This window comes from Lygodium microphyllum, chromosome 3 (assembly GCF_053477565.2).
Source record: "Lygodium microphyllum isolate KBCC chromosome 3, Lygodium_microphyllum_v1.1.10, whole genome shotgun sequence".
Taxonomy (NCBI): domain Eukaryota; kingdom Viridiplantae; phylum Streptophyta; class Polypodiopsida; order Schizaeales; family Lygodiaceae; genus Lygodium; species Lygodium microphyllum.
In genome coordinates, this window is record NC_141137.1 from 14,041,989 (window position 1) to 14,066,542 (window position 24,554).

The following is a 24,554-nucleotide window of genomic DNA, read 5'->3' on the forward strand; positions in this document are numbered from 1 at the left end:
CCCTACATGCAGTCCAAGCGTCATTGAGGGCACTAGATCAGGTTGAATAATGACGACAACACCTTCACCGGTGACAGAGATGGAGAGTGTGCAGCTTGCTGTCCATGGCTGAGATGGAGAAGACTGCAGCCACCTAACAGAGAATTTGGAAGAGAAAAAAGTGAACGATTAACTCATTGATTGTGCCTACTATATATAGCAGAAAAACACAAAAACTGATTGACTTATTGTATTAAATTCAATCTGACTGCATTTAATGTGTAGTTAGAAATGATGACATGGCACTCGGGCAATCGAAAAAAATCGCAGTCACCTTGGGGGCTAGAAACCATCTGGCAAGGCAGCTCAACTGACACACACCCCAAAACTGACTAGAAATAGACAGTCATAGCTCCAAACGTCCTTGTCAGACTTTGACTAGGGTTCACAACCTGGAGATGACAGACTAACAAAATAAGGCAAGCTAACAACATTAAATGCACAAAATGCAGCAGTTGTACAACAAAATATAGATAGTAGCACGGTAACTGCAAAACATGTTTCGCTGGCATTGAAACACGAAGTGCTTGAAACTCTTGAAACGTTTCATTGAAATATGAAACGCCCTGAGTGAAATGGCTAACCCAAACATGATTTTTAAATGGTTTTTTTTTGGGTGTTTTTTGAGTTTTTTGGATTCTCTATGTATCGGATACATAACATTTGTTGATGTCAAAGGATTCACATGGTATAAATGTGTAAGTTGTAACTTATTGTTTATATAGAAATCCATCTCATATGTATTATTTAATTGTTTCACTTGGCGTTTCGCTTGGGACTTGCCCAAAGGTGAAACGTTTTGGGGTGAAATACAATGTTTCAAGGATGAAATGTTTCACGGTTACCTGGATAATAGGAGCATTAAATGTAGCATGTGATGAATAAAATAATGCGAGAAGTACAAACACAAACAACTGATCTGAAAACATAGGCAATACAGTGTGGAAACTTGACGATTTGTAGCAAACAAGTGTCGTAGAGGCTGAAAACTAAGCATAGTAGTGTGGAAAATCAGCACCAATTGGCAGTCTTGCAAAAGCGGAAAATAGTACTCCAGGACATAACATGGATGTCTGATATCATGTCAGAAGTGGATGCAGTGATGTCAATGTAGTGCGGTTGTTGATGCGCAACGAAGGTTCAATGTTAGGCAATGGCAATGTGAGAGAGAGAGAGAGAGAGAGAGAGAGAGAGAGAGAGAGAGAGAGAGTGTGTGTGTGTGTGTGTGTGTGTGTGTGTGTGTGAGTAGCAGTAGTAGAGAGTGATGCACGATGTGCAGGTACGAAAAGATGTACTGCTCTTTAGGTTTTTGATTTTTATATGTAAAAAACTAAAGTACAAGTGCTAAGGGTATGTTCACATTCGAGCACGTATAAAAGGCACGGTGGCCCTTTATTCCCAACAATCTTCCGCCTAAAGGCAGTGTGCCTGAAGGTTGAGAAAAGAATTAGCTAGGTCTAAGTATGTACAAAGCTGAAATACATATACTATCCAATTCCCATCATCTGTCGGCAATGAGCAAATTGCTCTACTAGAAGTGCCTTCATGAGAAGATTTGCAAGATTATTATCTGTATGTACCTTCATAAGCTCAATGCTTTTGTTGTCAAGTATATCCTTGATAAAGTGATACTTCACCTGCATGTGCTTCGTCTTTGCATGAAAGACAGGATTCTGTGCTAGCATGATAGCACTTTGACTATCACAGTGGAGGATAGGAGTCTCAATAATGCCAAGCCCTCCCACCAGATGTGAAAGCCATAAAGCCTCTTTGCATGCCTTAGTGGCAGCCTCTGTAGTAGACAATGCAACATACTTTTGTAGCCTGGAGATCTAAGAAATTGCTCCCCTGTGAAGGTGAATACATACCCTGAAGTAGACTTCTTGCAGTCAGCATAACCAGCATAGTTTGCATCCATAAAGCCAACGACATATGCTTTTTGCTTTCCAAAGCAGATGCACACATCCTTTGTGTCCTTAAGATATCTCATGATACCTTTCACTGCTTCTCAATGCTTTCTACTAGGATATGCCATGTACTTGCTAACCACTTCCAGCGCAAATGCTATGTCAGGATGTGCAGCAACCATAGTATACATCAAGCTACCCATAGCTGAAGCATATGGGATCTTAGCCATTTCAACCTTTTCATCATTTGATGTAGGGTTGTCCTCTACATTGAGTTTCACATATGGAGGTAATGGTACACCAATTGCTTTCCCCACCTCCATATTGAAACGCCGCAAAATCTTGAACACGTACTCTTGTTGTGCTAGATAAAGAAGGCCTTTTGATCTGTCCTTGATTACGCATGCCAATAATATTATTTGTTTCACCAAGATCCTTCATATCAAAGTTGTTATGTAGGTTTTGCTTCAATGTGTCTAACGCATGAACATCCCTACCACCAATCATCATGTCATCCACATATAGAATCAGTATAATAAGGCCGCCATTTGCCGCCTTCTTGGTATACAAGTAGTGATCCACTTGACCTTTTTTAAAACCTTGAGATTACATGAATGTATCAAACTTATGATACCATTCATGCGGTGCTTGTTTCAGCCCATACCAGCTTTTGTTGAGTTTACATACCATCTTTTCTTGCCCCTTAGTAACAAAGTCTTCTGGCTGTTGCATATATATGTTCTCATGTAGATCACCATGTAAGAAAGTAGTCTTTACATCCATTTATATGAGTTCTATATTCTCACATGCAACCAAGCCCAATATGGTTCATAAAGTAGTCATTTTGACTATTGGAGAAAAGATCTCATCAAAGTCAAATCCCATGTTTTTGCTTGTACCCTTTGGTAATCAGGTGTGCTTTGTACTTGGCGAGGAATTAGTAGTGGTGACCTTTATTTTGTAAACCCATTTGCATAGTAAGATTTTCTACCCCTTTGGCAAATGCACCAAATCCAAAGTACCATTTTTCTTTAGAGATTCCATCTTTGATAGCATAGCTTTATGCCATTTTTTGTTGTCATTTCTATCCATTGCTTTCCTTGAAGCATGATGGTTCACCACAATCAATTAACATGACATAATCAGCAACATAATTCGCACGAGGAACAAACCTATCTGGTTGTTTGGTATTTTTGGTCGACCTATGAACCCAATGATCAGTGTTTGCTGGCTGTTTATCCTGCAAATCTGGATTAACAGCTTGCTGTTCCAAAGGTTCAGCATGTTGTACTACTTGTTCAGGCTATTCCAATGGCACATTTTCTTGTTGAAACTGTGGTATATCATGGGCAACTTTTTACTGATCAATTTAAGCATCATTCCTTGCATTTATAGGGTCATTAACAGCAGATATTCGTTGTTGTACAATGGGCACTCTTTATTGTCCTACAGGTATCAAGTGTATGCTTGCTATAACAGCCTTTGCCCAAAATCCATGAGGTAACATAGTATGAGACAACATGGTATAGACCTCTTGTATAGTCCTATTCATACGCTCGTGACACAATTTTGGGGTGGATTATAAGGGGTAGTGAGCTCCCTTTTTGTCCCTTTTGATAAATGTGAGAGGAAGCAATCAGAATATGCGTGCCAATTGAGGTATGTGCAGTTGTTGAGTGAGCAGTGAGTGAGAGTGAAGAGTCGAGGGATAGGTGTGTACTAGTATGCTACACACAAAGAATAAAAGAATGTATTTATACATATGTATGTCACACTTACACCCGCAAGGGTATGTTCACATGTGTAAAGTAATACGCACGGGAGTAGTGTAAGGGCCTTTATACCCAACAATCTCCCACTTAAAGGTCCTAAGCGAACCTTTAACAAATGCCCACTAGTCGAATGCAATGCTCATGTCGAGCCTTTGCAAGAATTTTAGTGAGAACATCTACAGGGTTATCCTGTGATTTGATCTTAGTCAGTGTGACTAGACCATCATCCAAAACTTGTCTAATAAAGTGATACCGCACATCAATATGTTTGGTATGTGCATAAAACATGGCATTCTTAGCCAGGCATACAATACCCTGGCTATCACATCCAAGTACAGGTGTTTTGGTGGGCAGCCCAAAATCCTTGATCAAACGACCAAGCCAAATAGCTTCTTTCGAAGCTTCAGTGGCTGAAATATATTTAGCCTCAGTGGTAGAAAGTGCTACTATCTTTTGCAATCTAGAGCACCAAGAAATTGCCCCACCAGTCAAGGTAAATATGTACCTGCTAGTGGACTTGCGAGTATCCAAGTCATGCCATGTCTGCATCACAATACCCTTGCAGATCTAACGTATCCTTTCCATAGCAAATACATTTTCTTTGTGTGCCCTTAAGATATCGTAAGATGCATTTCATTGCTTCCCAATGTGCTTTGCCAAGATTTGACATAAGCTTGCTCACAACTCCCACTGCATGAGCAATGTCAGGTCTAGTGGCAACCATACCATACATGAGTGAACCACAAGCTGAAGCATAAGGAACACCCTTCATAGAGCTGACTACCTTATCATCTTTTGGGCAATCTGCTTTGCTAAGCTTAAGGTATGGTGATAAAGGAACACCAAGTGGCTTAGCATTTGCCATAGAAAAATGATCAAGTATTTTGTTGATGTACTTTTCTTGCGAGAGAAACAAGAACTGCTGCTCTCTATTTCTCGTTACATGCATACCCAGGATGTTTTTAGGTGCACCTAAGTCCTTCATTAAAAAGGCTGAATTCAATTGTTTTTTCAATGCATTAACCTGGCTTTTATGCTTACCAGCAATAAGTATATCATCCACATAAAGCACAGGTATTATAAGGCTTCCATCATCAGCCTTCTTTATATACAAGCAATGATATGCATTGCTTCTTTTAAACCCATGTGAGAGCATGAATGCATCAAACTTTTTATACCATTGTCTAGGAGCCTGTTTCAAACATACAAGCTTCTCTTGAGCTTACACACCAAGTGCTCCTTTCCTGGTATAACAAAGTCTTTTGGCTGCTTCATGTACAACTCTTTTTCCAAATCACCATGCAGGAATGCAGTTCTAACATCCATCTAATCAAGTTTAAGATCCATAGATGCTACGATAGCAAACAATACCCAAAGAGTGGTCATTTTGACATGTGAAAAGACTTTCTGGAAGTCAATCCCCTCTTTCTGTGTATAGCCCTTAGCCACAAGCCTGGCTTTGTATTTAGGTTTGCCATCCACACACTTGATTTTATACCTATCATATTTAAGTTTCCATACATAAAGATAGTTTCCTTAGTTAACCTTTTAAGTCATTGGGTTCATTCATGTAATTTACCTATCATACTTAAGTTTCTATATACACATAAAGATAGTTTTCATAGTTAACCTTTTAAGTCATTAGGTTTGTTCGTGTAATTTATATCACAACACTCGAATATGATAAAACAATCATTTGTTAAGAAATTCCAAATAATTACTTTGTTTATCTTCTTATTATGGTTTCTACTCCTACCTTTATAAGAGTGTTACAATTTTTCCTTCTAGCGAATATGCGGAGGGAACAGGACAAGAGATGCCACACGTGCGGAGAGATAGGGCACATCCGTAAGAGATGTCCCAACCGTCGATGCTTCCACTACTGCAATGAGCTAGGGCACGTCCAAGCAGACTGCCCTGACTTAAGTTCAGAAGATATTGAGCCTCTAAGAAAATGAAGCTACACAAGTACAATCTTTAGATATATAGAGGAATCAAATGAAGATGAAGACCTAGAACCCACTACACCTCTTCAGGATGATTAGAAACCCCAGAAATTTTAACATGTAATAACTACAATTTACTCAAGTAATATGAGTTGTATTGTAGAGACCAGGAGGCACGAAGATCGAGGCAATTAGTGCTCGTTACACGTAGCGAGTCAAAGAGTGAGAGAGAGCAGAGAAGAGAGTGCGCACGATTAGTGGGTACAATGACGAGTGTACCTCTTTAGGTTTTTAGATAGATATATATGTGTAAGTACAAGTGCTAAGGATGTGTTCACACTGGAGCACATTAAAAGGCATGAGGGCCTTTATTTCCAACAACCTCCCATCTAAAGGCAACGTGCCTTAAGAGGAGAAAAGAATCGGCTAAGTCTAGGTATGTACAAAGTTGAAATACATATATCTATCCAACTCCCATCATCTGTCGGCAATGAGCAAACTGCTCTGCTGGAAGACCCTTTGTGAGAAGGTCTGCAGGGTTATCATTTGTATGCCTTTTGACAAGCTCAATGCTCTTGCTACCAAGTACATCTCTAATGAAGTGATACTTCACCTATATGTGCTTCGTCTTTGCATGAAAGACGGGATTCTGTGCTAGCATGATAGCACTTTGACTATCATAATGGAGAACAGGTAACTCTGTGATGCCAAGCTCTCCCACCAGACATAAAAGCCATAAAGCCTCCTTGCACGCCTCAGTGGCAGCCACATACTCTGCCTCTGTAGTAGACAATGCAACACACTTTTGTAGCCTGGAGATCCAAGAGACCGATCCTCTTGTGAAAGTAAACACATACCCAGAAGTGGACTTTCTGCAATCAACATGACCAGCATAGTCTGTATCCGTAAAGCCAACAACAGATGCCTTCTGCTTTCCAAAACATATTCACAACTCCTTTGTGCTTTTGAGGTATCTCATGATACCTTTCACTGGTTCCCAATGCTTTTTACTAGGATTTGCCATGTATCTGCTAACCACTCCCACTGCAAAGGCAATGTCAGGACGTGTAGTAACCATAGCATACATCAAACTGCCAATAGCTGAAGCATATGGTATCTTGGCCATTTCAGCTTTCTCATCACCAGATGTAGCACTGTCCTCTGCATTGAGTTTCACATATGGAGGCAATGGAATGCTAATTGTTTCCCCTCCCTCCATATTGAAACGCTGCAAAATCTTGGAGATGTACTCCTATTGAGATAGATAGAGCAATCCTTTTGATCTATCTCTGAGTATTCACATGCCAAGAATGTGATTTGCATCACCAAGATCATAATTACCTGGAACGGGAAACGGGACCCCTTGGAATGGGGGGAATGTCCAAGGTCGGGGAACGGGAACGAAGGGAATGACACATGTCTTGAGTGCCCCAAATATGCCCTGCATGACCCAAATTGCCCCAAAGAATGTCCCTCTAATTGCCCCAATACTCTTCAATGCTCTAAATTGTTCCAAATGTCCCAAATTTGACTTGATTATCCCCATGGCTCCATCTTTCCTTGAATTGCCCCATTTATCCCAATTTCCCTTGAAATTAGACAATATAAATGGATGATTACCTTGGAATTGAGGATAGGCTGAAATTTGATTGTGATTTGTAAGACTTGATAATGCATCAAATTTGAACTTGCATGGACTCTTGATTGGCTTGTGGGTTGTCTTGACACTTTGAATCTTCAACGAGAGAGAGAGAGAGAGAGAGAGAGAGAGAGAGAGAGAGAGAGAGTAGTGTGTGCACATTGGGCAATGCCAAATGGAGATGGGTGAACATGTGGTAGGAGTGTGACATGAGCAAAAAGAAAAAACTGAAAAAAACGTCATTTTTTGGTGAACAGGCTGGGAACGGCCTTTTCAAATAGGGAACGGTAGGGAATGGTAGGGAACAGCCTTGGAAACGTTCCCTGGCTGTTTCACCTCCTCGGAGGGTTTGGAACGCGTTAGGCCGTTCCTACAGGCCGGAATGGCCGTTTCCTGTTTCTATGACCAAGATTCTTCATGTCAAAGCTGCCATGAAGACTTTGCTTCACTGAGTCCAAGGCATGAGTATCCCTGTGAGCAATGCATGTCATCAACACACAAAACCAAGATAATCAGGCTCCCATCTGCTGCCTTCTTAGTGTGCAAGCAGTGATCCAATCGACTTCTATGGAAACCTTGAGATTGCATAAATGTATCAAATTTATGATACCATTCTCTTGGTGCTTGTCTCAGCCCATACAAACTCCTTTTGAGTTTACATACCATCTTTTCTTTTCCTTTTTCAACAAACCCTTCAGGCTGCTGCATATATACGTCTTCATGCAGATCACCATGTAAGAATGCAGTCTTTACATCCATCTGTATGAGCTCCATATCTTCAGCTGCAACCAAGCTCAAAATGGTTTTCAATGTAGTCATCTTGACTACAGGAGAGAAGATCTCATCAAAGTCAGCCCCATGTTCTTGCTTGTACCCCTTTGCAACCAATCTTACTTTGTACTTTGGTGAGGAACTAGAAGTGACCTCCATTTTCAGCTTTCTGCCTTGGCATTTCAGCCTGCAAATCAGCATTAACAGCTTGCTGTCCTGGGTGTTCCTACACATCCAGTGGCTCGTCATTATGGGCAATGATTGGCTGATCATTTCCAGCATTATTTTTTGTATTTGCAGGGTCATTTAGAGCAGGTACTTGCTGCTGTACAGTGGGCACATCTTGCTGTCCAAAAGGTATTTCTTCCTGGAATGCAACCCTACAGACTTCCTCTGTTCTTTCGGGCTATTTGTGCATGCGATCTCCCAGAAGATAACATCATTGCTGTGTACTACTTTTCTTTGCTCGGGATCCCATAATCTATACCCCATTTCACCTTTATCACCATATCCTAGAAAAATGCATTTACAGGACTTTGGCTCAAGTTTGCTGCGTTCTTCTTTACGAATGTGCACAAAAGCCTCGCAGCCAAACACTTTCAGGTGTGCATACGAAGGTGGCTTGCCTGACCACGCTTCTTGGGGAACTCCTCTCGCCAAAAACCTTTTTGGTGATTAATCAAATGTATGGCTGTCATAACAGCCTCTGCCCAAAAACCATGAGGTAAAGCAGCATGAGACAGCATTGTACGGACCTTATCTTGTATGGTCCGATTCATACGCTTTGCAACTCCATTTTGGGGTGGATTATGAGGGGCAGTGGGCTCCCTCTTTATCCCTTTGCTGTCACAAAATGTCTGAAAGGCCTTGGACACATATTCCCCACCATTGTCAGAGCGAAGACACTTAAGTGTCTTATTAGTTGATTCTCAACCAATGCCAAGAATCTTTGAAACTTGTCAAGCACTTCGTCCTTGCTACGAATAGGGTAAACCCATACCTTCCGTGTAGCATCATCGACAAAGGTGACAAAGTATTTATTTTCTCCTAAAGATAACCTTGGCATTTGACATACATCGGAATGTACTAACTCTAGAGGAGAAGATTTCAGCGAAAGAGACTTCTTATGAGATGTCTGTGCATGTTTACCATAAACTCAATGATCACAATGCTCAAAATCAGCATAACGAAGACAAGGCAAGTAACCCAAACGAGAAAGCACTTTCATTTTAGTTTGACTTATGTGTCCCAACTGGCCATGCCACAAAGAAACACTTGGCTGCTCGGTCACAGCAACAATATGGTCACACACACTAGATACATGGAGAGGATATAAGGTATCACTTTTACAACCTCTGGCAATCACTCTAGATCCCTTAGAGATCTTCAATTTTCCATCACCAAAGGTGGTATGAAATCCATCGTCATCTAGTTGCTCGTTGCTAATAATCAAGCTCTTTTTGAGCTGAGGTACATGTCGTACATGTTGAAGTGTGAAGACAGAAGCATGCTAAAACTGCAACTGCATACTGTCAATACTTGCAATGTCACATGCATAGTTGTTTCCAAGATGGACAACACCATGTCGACCCCCTGTATAGTCAGAAAACCACTCACGATGAGGGGTGACATGAAAGGAAGTACTTGAATCTAGAATCCAAGTGTGCATGTCATCATCCGTATCTGCAAGTAAAGCATGTGTACTAAAGTGTGAAGAGACAAAGAGTACGTCATTCCTAGTGTCATTGTTATGAGTGACTATATTCACCTCTTCAATTTTGACACTGCTCTTCTTAGGCTGACTCTCTTTCTTCTCTTGCTTAGTATCATTTGTTTTTTTACCCTTTTCTTTCTCTTTCTTCCATTTGTAGTAGTCACGTTTAAAGTGACCCTTCTTGCCACAATGATGGTATTCAACATCCTTACCACGTGATTTACTGCGTCCCTTGCTATCAAATTTGCCTTTCTGTTGTGATTTGTCCCTAGTATGTAAAGCATTGGAAGACTTACTGGATGCATTGTTCTGCAGATTCATTTCTTCCATGAGTAGAGCACTCTCTACATCAGCATACAAAAGGATCGCATTAGAATTGCTCATAGCAGTCCTGAATATATCCCAACTCTTTGGAAGAGTGCAAAGCAAGAATGTAGCCTTAAATTCTTCATCAATCATGAACTTAGGCAACCAACTGGCTGAAAATGGAGTTAAACTCACTCACGTGAGTAGACATTGCTGTACCCTCTTTCATACGCAAATCCATAAGCTTTTTCAGTCAATAAACTTTGGTTGCGGCACTCTTATGGGCATACAGTTCTTCCAGTCGAGTCCAAATAGCATAGGCGGAATCCAAACCTTCAATGTTAAACAACAAGGCATCAGAAATCGATAGCTCGATGGTTGAGCTTGCAAGCTCATTTAACTGATCCCAGTCTTCCTGTTCCATATCTGCAGACTTTGCTCCTTTTGTCTTCATTAGCTTTGCCTGCTTCTTTTGCAATAGGATATTATCGCACTGGTTTTGCCAGACTGTAAAGTTATGTGCTCCTTCAAGCTTCTTAATGTGCATGAGATGATTGCTATCACTACTGCCGGCCTTGATTTTCAGACCAAATATGACCAAAAAATTCAGCAAATGCAGGCCCAAACTATCACACAAGTGATCAAGGTACAAACAAGTACCAACCAGCAATAAATAACCACAATGCAGAAATTTCAGATCTGGAAATAAATTTTCAGAAGCACTAAACCTTGTGCTACAGCTCTCCACAACTGATTACAGTGGTTCCAAGGACAAATACATCACATTACATGAGAAGTCCCAAATTTTAGCTGTAGTTTTTGTTGTACATGCACCCATGGGCACAAAATTTGACATGCACAGTCAAACGACCCGGAATTTTTGTGCTCAAAGCATCAACCATACATCTGCATTGTCTCTGACATGCATAGAATAGGCCAATTTCGTCAAAATAGAGCAATTTCAGCAAAACCCCCAAATTTTTCCAAGTGCTAGATGTCCAAATTGCATGGAATTAAACCCACATGTACATGAAATAACCAAATGGCGCACAAATTTCACCCAAACAGCAAAAGCCCCAAATTGCACGGGGTTCAATGTGTATCAATGTCGATAAATTATGTAAATTTCAGCCCAATTCTTGCATGTATATGAAAAGCCCCAAATGTCAGAGGCAAAATGTCCCAAATTCTTGGAATTTCTGAGACAAATATCACTGTTGTGTCTTGCTCGCATCAAATTTGGACAAATCCCCAAATTTCTCGTGTCCAGTGTGCACTAATTCTAGTGAAATTGAAAAAAATCCACAAAAATGTGAAAAGTCCTAAAATCCTTGAGCAAATGTGCACCGATTTTGCAATTTCTGAGTCAGATTGTCAAGTTCTGCATTAAAGTCTCAAAATCTGAAAAAAACCCCAAAATTTTCAAGCGAGATTTGCACGGATGTGGAAACTGTGCTTCCACGCGTGAACGTTGTCAAAAGAAAAAAGGGGTAAAAGAAAAGGTTTGGGAAAAAAATTTGATTTAAAAAACAACTGATTGGGGAGGGGGGGGGGGTCCGTTGACCGTCGCGTGACTGATGGCTGTTGTCGCTAGTCCGTCACAGAAGCGTGCACCTGCCCGCTAGACTTGTCGCGCCGTCACGCCTGCCTGTCGATTGGTCTTGTCGGTTGCTTGCTAGGTTTGCTTGCAACCCGACCCTGTTGCCTAGCGCCTGCCTTGTCTGCCTTTCCTGGTCACACACAACGGACCTGTCGCCTACTACGCAATTGTCGCCTGTTCACGCAGCTCACATGTAAAATTTTGCATATTATCGCTCTTAGGTCCCAAGGGGGAGAGCGAATATGTGGATGGAAGTGTTATCGTGTCTATTCTTGCATTGTTTGGAAAAATACAATTGGTTTTGTTGGTTGATCAAACAACATCCTAAATGCTTTTACATTCAATTGATTGTTGGATTGTCATTTGGATGATTATTCCAAGTGCTTGTGATTGATGGTAAATTCGTGGTGGCGGTCTGTGATGACAAATTGCCGTGAGGATAAAGGAATGTTTTCTTGGAAGATGACATTAGGACTGACTGCCTTGACTGTGCTTGATTCTTAAACGAAACTAATTAAGGAAAGGTTCTTCGCACGGGTGGATCGCCTCTATGATCACACCGCGGATTAACTCGAAGAGGGCACTGCTCGATTCATGGGCCAAAGATCGAGTGGTGAAAAGGCCAACCACGGGAATAATGTTTCACTCCTAGGTAGCTTGCGGGTCAAGTGGAGCTTTGGACACCCCTTGCCAAGTCCGGAATGCAATTGAAGACCTCCGTGGCCCCAATGTTTGTGGCGTTGGAAGATCCTATTCTAGATAAAGGATGGTAATTGTGGTGCCATGTGATTTGGACCAGTTACTTCTGCAGGATAGTAGGGACATATAATTTCTCTTTTATGGGAAGGAGACAAATATTAACTTGAAGGTAAGTTAATGAATTTATTTGAACTTGTTTGTCAAAAGGACAGCTTGCTCTCTATTCTTGTTTGTGATATAAATTACGCGAACGAACCCGTTTCCCTAAAAGGCTTAATTAAGAAAGCTGATTTTAAATGTTACACATAATTGTGGTAGGACCTAATTAAATAACTAAAGAATGCCTATTGAGGGAAGTGGGTGGGCGGAATCCCCGACGGGTCCGCCTTACGGCAAGGTGGTCCCAGTGAACTGAGAGGCTTCTCACAAGGTTTTATTGATGTCCGACCGTTAGAAATTGTTAGGTTAGAACCTCGATTCATACCGTTTTAGGGGACTGGAATGGGACTATGCCTTACGGGTAGAGAGGTTGAGCGATGCATCCCTCTCATTTTCCATTCTCTTTGAATAAAGTGTGGATTGGATCTGTTTCGGATTGAGTATCTCTGTGTAAAGTAGGATGTCCAGGACCCGACGCTAGAGTGTTGTCAGGAGACCTTGACCATTAGGAACCCAAATTTCAGGTCGATCCCAATGGGTTCGGCCGCGAACGTCTTTCCGTTGCGAGGCGGACTCGAGAAACCCTAGGTGACAAACCCCGTAACATTCCATGGGAGTGCCGGGCAGTGAAGTTTAGATTCATCTCTCGATGGACCGCTAAAAACGTGCCTGGACAGCTGATAGGTAAGCACGTCACATTGTATGTAAGAGGCTCATCTTTGTCCTGTGAGCAAAATGTAGTCCAAAGAGGGATTAAACTTTTGTATAGGTCTTTTGACATGTGTAGACCTTACCCAATGAACTGTGTTATCAGGCAATGTATCCACATCCAAAGGAATATCAATGACCTCATTATTTGGTTGCTGAACTGCACGTTCAGGTTTTTGTAATAAATTTTCAAGTTGTAATTCAATTTCAGCATGCTGATTTTGTTGCCCGAGCTGGTTTTCAACATCCCTTTGTTACCGGTTTCATCTGGCTCAATGATGATACGTTGATTATCATAACCAGCATCAAATGGAGCTGAATTTTCAATGGCTAATGACTGTTCGAGTGGCTGATCATACTGAAATTTCACTTTCTTTTTGTCCAAGTCATTAGATGTGACATTTTTCAGGAGCTTTGACTCATTAAATACCACATCTCGGCTGCGTAACACCTTTTTCACATTCATCTCCATAACCCATGAAGATGTCTCTATGGGATTTCATGTCAAGTTTGGTTTTGCTATCAACATGTACTTGTATATAGCATTTGCAGCCAGAGATCCTTAAGTGGTTATATGAAGCAGGTTTGCTAGACCAAACCTCTTTAGGGATGCCACTTTCAAGTGCACGATGTGGAGATCGGTTGCAAATATGCACTGCGGTTTTAAGTGCCTCTCCCCAAAACGATTGTGAGAGATTAGTTGTGGACAACATGCATCGAGTTTTCTCACATAACATGTGATTCATTCGCTTAGCCACACCATTAGATGACAGATTATAAGGAGTTGTAAGCTCCCGTTTAATCCCATTGACTTCAATATATCTTTATTCCCACCATGGGTACAATAACTTCAATATATTTAAAAAGAAAAAGAAAACAACAAAGGTCCAAAGTGGTTTAACATTGCCTTTGTAGGTCTTGGTAGGGCATTGGACAGTTGACTAGCACCTTTTGTTCGATGCCTTGGTTTCTTCGGGGTAGCCTTTTGGACTCTTGAGATAAGATGACCGTTGCGTCTATAGTCTTTGTAGGTTCTTGGGCAGTTGATGTGCACCCATAGACCAATGCCTTGGTTGCTTTGGGGTGGAATTTCTTGGGTTAAAACACGGGGTGAGCTATACTAGCAATCCCTTTGTGGTTCTAGTTGTGGAGCTGAGAGGGGATATTAGGCTAAAGAAGACACATTACACATTAAAACAAAAAAATTACCAAAGTTTTTGTGTCCCATAAGCAAACACCCAAACTTTGGGAGGATCCACATCTACCAACAGGTGGAAAGTTACTGAACTCATCAAATGAATAGAGAGCTAGATGATGAATTCATGGATTGAGGTAGTGTGAGCATGAGTGATTATGACTAGTGATGGTTTATGGGGCTGATTGAGATAGTATCTTGGACAGGGCAGGAAGGTGGTCCAAATCCTTGGATTATGTGAAAGTGCAGGATTGCATTTGGGGCTGAAGTGCGGTGTGGATTTGGTGTGGCAACTTAACCTAACCATTGTACACATTCATATGTTGTTTTCTCTCTGAGTTTTGCAGTAGAAAATAGTGTCTTACGTTGATTGTACTGGTGGGTGGCAGTTATTATCCCAGCAAGGTTCGTTTTCCAGCTCAATCACACTAAGACTTTAGTTTCCATTTCCTAAGATCAGTAGCTCAACATGTGGATCAATTCTTCACTCAGAAGGGGCTGGTGACAAGTGGGACTCTAGTCTAACACCTCACAATATATGAAGGTCCAAATTTATAGACTCCAAGGTATTTTAAATTAGCAGTGAAAAAGATGGTGAAATTTGCGAGGTCAACTTAAGACCTGAAGTGATATTAGTTTGTACAAGATTTAATCCTGGACTAATAGTCTTAATCATGTTTCATCCTACAGTTGCAAAGCTCCATTTGATTTTCCAGCTATGAAGCTGGGTGTCTGGAAATATGAAGCAAGTTGTCAGAGTGCAGCGATGCGGAAGCGTGGGACCAAGACTGAGAGAGAGAGTGAACACAGAGAGAAGAGAGAGAGAGAAAGAGACAGTGGAAGATGAAGATCTGCTGTATAAGGTATGATGTATACAAAGATATGCAGATATATACACGGGCGCAATGCGTTGGACTGCGTGTCTCCACCTCGACGATGCAACCTGCTGTCCACCTCGAAGTACGTTGCAGTCTGCACGAATCTCTAGCCTGAAATCTGCAAACAGAACTGTGGAAGAATGTGCAGAATGTCGGCTATAAATAGCCAAAAATAATGCGACCAAATAAGGCAGGTCGGTTGCATTAAATGCAGCTGACTGGTACAGTCCGACTGTATCAGATTGCCACGTGGCTGCCTGCGCCGCCAGGAATTGATAATCGCTAACACCCCCTCTCAGAGCCTGGACGGGGCAAAAGCCTGAGGGATCTGGCATGTCGCCGAAGTAGAGCCTGGGGAAGTGCCTTCGTAAACAAATCTGCAAGATTGTCCTCCGTCTTGCAATACTCCACAGCTATGGTCTCATCCAGAAGCTTCTCCCTGATGAAGTGGTACTGGATCTCTATGTGCTTCGTCCGGGCATGAAAAACAGGATTCCGTGCCAAGGCAATGCAACTCTCATTGTCGCATCGCAAAAAAGTAGGACGAGTCTGGGGGCAGCCAAGCTCCTCCAACAATCTTCGAAGCCACACAGCCTCACATGTGGTGGAAGACGCGGCCCGATACTCCGCCTCAGTAGACGAAAGGGCTACCGTGGGCTGCTTCTTGCTACTCCATGAGATAACACCTGCACCCAAGGTAAAACAGTAGCCTATAGTAGACCGCCAGTGGTCCACATCGCCAGCCCAATCCGAGTCGCTCCAACCTGCAAGTACAAGATCTGAACCACCTGTGCCTGCTGGATAATGAATCCCTAAGTCAGAGGTCCCCCTCAAATACCGAAGTATCCTCTGGGCAGCTTGCCAATGCACCGTCTGAGGATCACTCATGAACCCCGCCAAGAGACCAACAGCAAAACAAAGATCAACACGAGTGTTGAGGAGCCAAATCAATGATCCAATCAACTGACGGCAGCGGAAAGTATCCGCCAAGGGAGAATCGGAATGTGAAGTGGCCTTCCAGTTTGGATCCATAGGAGTAGAAATGATTCGACAATCCTCCATGGCAAAAGAAACCAAGAGCTCTTGTACATCTCTCTCTTGAGAGATGAAAATCCCCCTTTGAGATTGATAAATCTCATGGCCCAAGAAGTGGAGTAGACCCAAGTCCATCATCTCGAACGTCTGATGTAAAGCTGCCTTCGTCTTGGTGACCTTTTGTGCATGATCACCTGTGACAATCAAATCGTCAACATACAATACAAAAGCACACAACTAGCCTGAGAAGTGTGTACATAAAGCTGCGGATTGGCCTTGGAACGCCGATATCCCAACTGTGACTGAAGGAACGAGTCAATCTTCTCGTTCCATGCACGCGGAGCCTGCTTGAGGCCATACAAGGCCTTCTTTAACCTGTAGACTTGCCCAACTGAAGATCCAAAGCCAGGAGGCTGCTCTACATAGATCTCCTCCTTCAAATCACCATTGAGGAAGGCCGACTTCACATCTAACTGGCAGACAGGCCATCTCCTATGGCTAGCCAAGGCAAGAACAACTCGAATAGTTGCCATACGAGTAGTGGGGGCAAAAGTATCATGACAGTCAATCCCTGGGCACTGTGCAAAACCTTTAGCAACAAGGCGAGCCTTGTGCTTGTCCAAAGAACCATCGCTAAGGTACTTGGTCTTGAAGACCCATTTGACGCCAATCACCTTTTTATGAGAGGGGCGAGGCTCGAGGTACCAAGTGCCATTCCTCTCAATAGCTTCCAACTCGGCTTCCATAGTTTTCTTCCATGGTGTGGACTGTAAAGCCTCCTTCACGGAGGTGGGCTCTCGATTCTGCATAACATGGGTCATCAAACAATAGTTAGAGCAAACAAGCTCCGTAGAATGTGCCTGGTGCCTCCGTGACCGCCGCGGACCATCCTGCGGTTCCCACTCCTCAGGGACCCCATCGATCCCTGAATCTCGGAGTGTGTCACGGGCCCAACGAGGAGGAGGCTGGACGTCTCCTCGTCACTCTCCATCAGCTGAAGACTGTGGGATATCCACCAGCGGTAACTCCTCGGGGGTGATCGGGGGAATAGTAGACTCTGTATCGGAAACAGAATCGGAATCAAAAGGCGCTGGCTCCAAAGGAACTGGCTCGGGAGCCCAACTCTCCCTTGGATCTCCAAGAACGGGATGCTCCTCACCCACTGCTATGGCCAGAACCTCCACAAACCGCACATCTCGACTGGTGTACACATCCCGCTTTACGGGATCATACAAACGATAGCCTTGGGACTGAGAGCTGTAGCCAACGAACACCTGTCTTCGGGAAGCTGCTTCAAATTTATCACGATGAGGCTTGGGAATGTGAACACAGGCATCACACCCAAAAACCCTAAAATAAGAAACATCGGGCTTAGTCCCAAAGTAAGCCTCAAAAGGTGTCATCCCATCAACGGCTGAAGTGGGGTATCGGTTGAAGATGTGGACGGCAGTAGCCACAGCCTCGGCCCACAGAAACTGAGGTGTCTGTCAGTGCTCCATCATGGTGCGCGCCATCTCGATCACACTTCGGTTCTTCCGTTCAAGAATGCCATTTTCTTGAGGAGTGTTGGTGTTAGCAAACTCCTGGTGAATACCTTTATCTGCACAAAAACGAGCAAACTCATTAGAAACAAATTCACCACCCTTGTCGGATCTCAAGGTCTTCAATCGCCGGCCCGATCAATTCTCCTCAAAGAGAAGCCATTCCTTGAAGTGGGAGTAAGCCTCCGACTTCAACGCCAAGAAGTAGGCCCAAGTCATCCTGCTGTAGTCATATACGATCAACATGAAGTACGAGCTCCCTTTCAAGGACTCGTTCCGCATAGGGCCACAAAGATCCGTAGATATAAGCTCCATCGGGGAAGTAGACTGCCGCGAAGCTTTGTTGGGAATTGCATCCCTATCCTGCTTCCCACGAATGCAGGAGACGCATGGCTGCTGGCTTACCACTATGTCCGGCAACCCTCGAATAAGCCGTCCACGTGATGCCTTGCGAAGATAATCATAGTTGAGGTGACCAAACCGAGCATGCCATAGCTTGGACTGTGTCGGAGAGGTAAGAAGAGTAGGGAGAGCGGTAGAAGACGTCAATTTGTAGACGCTGTTTTCCTCATATTCGGATGAGAGAATCTTTTGGGATCCACGATCAAGGACTCGTACCGAATCACTGTCAAACTCCACCAAAAGTCCAAGTGAACAAATCTTATGAACCGAAAGTAGATGATATCCTAAACCTGGCACATGCAAGACCTCTGAGGTATGGGTACCACCACGTCCATTTGGAATAAGCTGCATTTCACCCCATCCTGCAATAGACACCGAAGAGCTATCTCCGATGAGAATCTGCTCACGCGAAGGTCGCAACTGGGCAACACCTACTGATGAAGGAGTCATGTGTTGGGAGGCACCACTGTCTACGATCCACTCTCAAGCCTGGGGGGCTGTCATCGCAGCATCAGAAGCCTCCATGTAGAGTCCTCAATGATTGCTAGATGTAGAAACGCAGCTGATGAGGGTGCAGCCACCGCTCTAGAATCCTTCGAGTCCTTCTTGTTGGTGTCCTTCTTGTCTTTGTCAGGGCAATCCTTCTTCCAATGGCCGGTCTTACCACAAATATGGCATGTGGATTCTTTTTCCTTGTCCTTCTTTGACTTGTTGTCCTCCTTCTTCTTCTTTTGGTCCTTCCCCTTCTTCTGAGAGGCTTGACCTGTCAAAGCTTTCGACTTGGAAGCATGCTGTCCCTTCAGTTGTTCCTCTTGGTCCAAGACCATAGAAACCAGCTCTTCCCACCGAAGAGTAGACTCACGTCCCCAAGCAATAAGGGTGGAGTAGAAAGCATCGAATCGTGGCGGCAACTGGGACAAGAGTGTGATCGCCATATCTTCGGAGGAAATCGGCTTCCCCGCATTCTGAACCTGCATCTGAAGCTGTCTAAGCTTGTTGATGTGCTCCCGCAACGAAGAAGACTTGTTCACAGAGAAGGTCCGCATATGCATCTCCAAAGAAACCCTCTTCATAAGGGTCATCCGGTTATACATCTGGTCAAGCTCCAGCCATATCTCTTGAGCCACCGTAAAGTGCTCGATGTGGGCTATCACGGCTGTAGTACAAGACAGTAAAAGAAAAGAACGAATTCGGGCATTCAGTTTGTCCTAGTGAGACTGTGCCTTGGCTAACTCCGCATGAGCATCAGAAGAGAGTTTGGACTCATCTCTTACCAAGGGCCGGTCGATCTCGTCTTGTACCGGCTCTGCCAAATCGTAAGACTCAAGGATGGCCAACATCATCACGCGCCAGATGCGGTAATTGTCGCCATCGAGCTTTTGATCTGAGGGAAGAGCTGGTAAGACATGCACCTTCCGATCCATGATCGTCTGGAACTCCAAGTCAATCTCTGTAGACATCTTCACCTGTAATGCCTGCACAAATGCAAAAGCAGCCCCCTCTGATTGTGAAAACGCAGCATGCTAGGGCTCTTTCTTCCGCGTCCCAAACTTTCTTCACCCGCCGGAGGCGATGAAAAAGTAAAACCTGCACTTGAAAGCTGAAAACACAGCTTTCTTCCTCTTCAAACAGCAGCAAACAGCAGCAAGTCCACCAACTGGACTCCTTTTCCGCGCGCCCACGCTCGCTTCAGCCTTGTTCCGATGCGCAGCCCTCCCGCTCGCCCTCGAACGCTGGAAACGCAGTCTTGTGTCACAATGGAATCTCCTCTTCAGGCAGGTTCTTCACTTAGTCAGCCCTTCTTCACTGCTCTAATACCATGTCAAAGTGCAGCGATGCGGAAGCGTGGGACCAAGACTGAGAGAGAGAGTGAACACAGAGAGGAGAGAGAGAGAGAGAAAGAGACAGTGGAAGATGAAGATATGCTGTATAAGGTATGCTGTATACAAAGATATGCAGATATATACACGGGCGCAGTGCGCTGGACTGCGTGTCTCCACCTCGATGATGCAACCTGCTGTCCACCTCGAAGTACGCTGCAGTCTGCACAAATCTCCAGCCTGAAATCTGCAAACAGAAGTGTGGAAGAATGTGCAGAATGTCGGCTATAAATAGCCAAAAATAATGCAACCAAATAAGGCAGGTCGGCTGCATTAAATGCAGCTGACTGGTACAGTCCGACTGTATTAGATTGCCACTTGGCTGCCTGCGCCGCCAGGAACTGATAATCGCTAACACAAGTATAATGTGCTACCTTACTTATCTTGAAAAAGGATAAGAGTTACAAACTGCTCATAGTGATGAACAGATTCTTTGGCATTCCAAGTGGCATGATACTGTGTAACTGTTGGCTGTTTTGTGGTTTAATATGAGGACAATCGAGGACATCTTCTAATGTGATAAGTGTAAATGTCAACCGGTATCTTATGAACTGAAGTGAGGTCATAGCTAGTGTGGTAGATCTCTTAAGAATTTTGATATTTCAATTGGCAAGTTCTTAGTGAGATTGACGATTGATAGCAAAGTTTGATTTGTCTTTGATGTTGTGCAGATAAGCCAAAACTTCCTACAAATTTTGAAGATTTGACATGGGAAAAAATAAAAGAAGCTGTTACAGCCATCCATTTAAAGCAACCTGTGTCGTGCAGCCTTGAAGAACTTTACAGGGTATTTATACTGTCTTTTCTTATGTACTTGACTTGGGGTTTCAGCAGCTTTGGAGATTTTTTGTTGATGTAATCCAAGGTCACTGCAGGCAGTCGAGGATCTATGCGTGCACAAGATGGCAGGAAACTTGTACCACCGCTTGCAAGAAGAATGCGAGTTGCACATTTCAGCAAAGTTGCACTCTTTAGTTGGTCAGAGCCCAGATGCTTTGGTTTTCTTGTCACTTGTGGAAAAATGCTGGCATGATCATTGTGATCAGATGCTGATGATCCGCAGCATAGCACTTTATTTGGATAGGACATATGTTATTCAAAACTCAAATATACGATCACTTTGGGACATGGGGCTACAACTGTTTCGTAAACACTTGTCAGCTTGTCCAGAAGTGGAAAACAAAACTGTAAATGGCTTGTTGAAGCTCATTGAGAAAGAAAGGTAAGTTATTTGACTACAGGATAAGAAAGCCTTTTTTTCACAGATAGATCAACCAAGTTTTTGGAATATATTTTTTCAGGATGGGAGAGACAGTAGATCGCAGTCTGGTGAAACACCTACTTCGTATGTTCAGTGCTTTGGGCATTTATGCAGAAAGTTTTGAGAAAACTTTTCTTGCATGTACAGCTGATTTTTATGCTGCAGAAGGCATAAGATTCATGCAACAGACTGATGTACCTGATTATCTCAAGCATGTTGAGGTGAGGAATGACAGCAGAGAACAAGAGTAACTGTTTTTTTCATAATCTCTCTTATTTGACTTCTTGGGTGAATCATCTGTCTACCCTTGCAGTTGAGGTTGCATGAAGAACATGAACGGTGCTTATTATACCTGGACCCCAGCACAAGGAAGCCTTTGGTTGCAATGGCTGAAAAACAATTACTTGACCGACACACTTCATCTATTCTTGATAAGGTGTTTGTCTTTGAAAGTTTGTGATCTTCAGCAGAGCTTTGTCAGCTACCTTCCACATTGTAAACCGTGTAATTGTCTTGTGAAACAGGGATTCAACATGCTTATGGATGCAAATCGTGTATCAGATCTACAACGAATGTATAATCTGTTTGCACGAGTTGGTGCTTTGGAATTTTTCAAGCAGTCACTTAGTGCATATGTCAAGGCTTCGGGCCACAATGTTGTAATGGATGATGAGAAAGACAAAGATATGGTCTTGTGGCTCCTGGAATGTAAGGCTAGACTAGATACAGTGTGGGAAGAAAGCTTTCAAAAGAATGAAGCTTTTGCAAATGCTATTAAGGATTCATTTGAACATCTTATCAATTTACGTCAGGTATTACTGTTTTTAATATTAAATTGTTTGGTGGCAAAACAGTTTCTGAAGACTGCAGTTTTGAGCTCTCCACACAAGAGGATAGGCTTTGCTAGTCTTCACATTGGGCTAGTTGATGTGTAAAGAGTTATAAGGCTAAAGCATAGATATTATTGTGTATGATACTTGGATCTACAGTTTTGCATAATGCACATCTTGATCTGTGGCATTGATTCCATGCTGAGCATCTTGAAATTCAAAAAGTTCTGCTCATTGAGCTGTTTTGTATATGTTTCTCTACTTAATAATACATGTTGGCATTGTCTTATTATGGTAATGCTGAAACAGAATCGTCCAGCAGAACTAATAGCCAAGTTTATTGATGGCAAACTGAGAGCTGGCAACAAAGGCACATCAGAAGAGGAGCTAGAAAATATGTTGGACAGAGTTCTGATTTTATTTCGTTTTATTCAGGTCAGACATCATTACCATATAGCGTGTGTGAAAGCTCATAAGTTGCAATAGCATGTATGTCAGCCACTACTTTGAACATGCTGTCCCTGGTAGAATGAGCGTGTTAGTGAAAATTACGTGCATTGAATGCAGGGCAAGGATGTCTTTGAAGCATTCTATAAAAAAGACCTTGCAAAAAGACTGCTGCTAGGGAAGAGTGCATCGATTGATGCAGAGAAGTCGATGATTTCAAAAGTGAGCCTGCTGACTTATATCTGTTTTCAGCTGTTGCAAGTTCTGATGTTGTTCATTAATGCTGTACTCATTATTTATCTGTGAAAATTTCCTTATTCTTTTGTTGCCCCATGTTCCATTGCACAGCTTAAAACAGAGTGTGGAAGTCAGTTCACAAACAAGCTTGAAGGCATGTTCAAGGTAAGCTCCCACAATTTTCCAGCATTCAGCACTAGATTCTAGTTGCTTGGTTGTAAGGGCTGCCTTTAGTCTGGTTTTCCAAGTTGTAAGAGCTTCCACAACTATCTAGCACGTCACATCTAGTTGCTTGGGTGTAAGAGCTGTCTTTAATGCAGTTTTCCAGGGTACTGCTATTTGACACATTTCTGTAAGGAATTTTCTGTATGTGAGAGATTCCATGTGTCACTTAAAACATTTGTGCAGTTTGTGTATTCTATAGAGATCCATATTTTTCAAATCTTGCAGGTTTCTCACTTTACTTGATTTCGTAAAAGTGCACTTGCAAGTCTTAACACCCTCTCTGGGTTGAAATTCTTCGCAACAAGTTCCCTTGTCTATTCTAAAGAGTTTCATCATTCATTTATTCTTGTCATCTCAGACATCTTCATTATTCACTCTGTGTTAAGGCTTTCTCTTAGCAAATTATTTGGATCTCTTCTAACTTTTTATATACATGCTTGCAATAATATTTTTTCTCAGGACATCGAGCTTTCAAAGGAAATAAATGAATCTTTCAAGCAGTCATCACAAGCGAGGTCAAAATTGCCATCAGGCATAGAAATGAGTGTACATGTGCTTACAACTGGGTGCGGCTTCATAATTTATTGTCCCAGCATTGTGTGTTCGTTTTTCCACTGTACTAGTTTGTGACTCACAAGTTATAACATGATGTGTCCTGAAGGTACTGGCCAACATACCCGCCAATGGAAGTAAGGCTTCCTCACGAGTTGAATGTATACCAGGTGATTGGGATGAAACTGTTTTCTGACGAGTATTAGGTGATGGCTACAGAGGACATTGTTAATTCTGACATTGTTGACAGGACATATTCAAAGAATTTTACCTTAGCAAGCATAGTGGGAGGAGGCTTATGTGGCAAAACTCTTTGGGCCACTGTGTCTTGAAGGCAGACTACCCAAAAGGCAAGAAAGAGCTCTCTGTCTCACTTTTTCAGGTGAAAGATTGAAACCCCTAATATCTCTTGCTAGGTTATGGCTTTTTCTTTCTTTTCTCGCAGTATCTGTGGTGACAGCCTTTTTTTTGCTCTTTGCGGATGCAGACGGTCGTATTGATGCTATTCAACAATGCAGACAAGCTCAGTTTTCAAGAAATTAAAGACACCACTGCTATTGAAGACAAGGAGCTCCGCAGGACTCTTCAATCGCTAGCATGTGGTAAAGTCAGAGTCTTGTCAAAGGTGTGAGGCTCTTTCACAAGCTCGAGAACACTAGAAAAATCCTGTAGCTTGTCTACTCAATATGCTGATGGTGGATTCTGTAATTTACTTGAACAGGAACCAAAAGGGAGAGATGTAGAAGATGATGACATATTTAGTTTCAATGAGGATTTTGTTGCACCTCTTTTCAGAATCAAAGTATACAGG

The 24,554-nt window shown here is 42.7% G+C and overlaps 1 protein-coding gene across 2 annotated transcripts in view; it reads left to right on the plus strand.

Annotated features, from left to right (window-relative positions):
* The window catches only part of CUL4 (cullin4), a 40,981-nt gene that overhangs the window by 15,078 nt on the left and 1,349 nt on the right, over nt 1–24,554 (plus strand). For both annotated transcript variants that reach the window (XR_015688969.1, XM_087668633.1), the window contains exons 2-14: nt 20,863–20,978; nt 21,067–21,413; nt 21,493–21,673; nt 21,766–21,888; nt 21,977–22,264; nt 22,592–22,717; nt 22,850–22,951; nt 23,078–23,131; nt 23,651–23,757; nt 23,853–23,913; nt 23,994–24,125; nt 24,231–24,368; nt 24,465–24,545. Coding sequence is in view for 1 of the 2 variants with exons in the window: in XM_087668633.1 (XP_087524759.1) it covers nt 20,863–20,978; nt 21,067–21,413; nt 21,493–21,673; nt 21,766–21,888; nt 21,977–22,264; nt 22,592–22,717; nt 22,850–22,951; nt 23,078–23,131; nt 23,651–23,757; nt 23,853–23,913; nt 23,994–24,125; nt 24,231–24,368; nt 24,465–24,545 (1,856 nt within the window). In the remaining variant the exon portion in view is untranslated. The remainder of the gene's footprint in view (nt 1–20,862; nt 20,979–21,066; nt 21,414–21,492; nt 21,674–21,765; nt 21,889–21,976; nt 22,265–22,591; nt 22,718–22,849; nt 22,952–23,077; nt 23,132–23,650; nt 23,758–23,852; nt 23,914–23,993; nt 24,126–24,230; nt 24,369–24,464; nt 24,546–24,554) is intronic.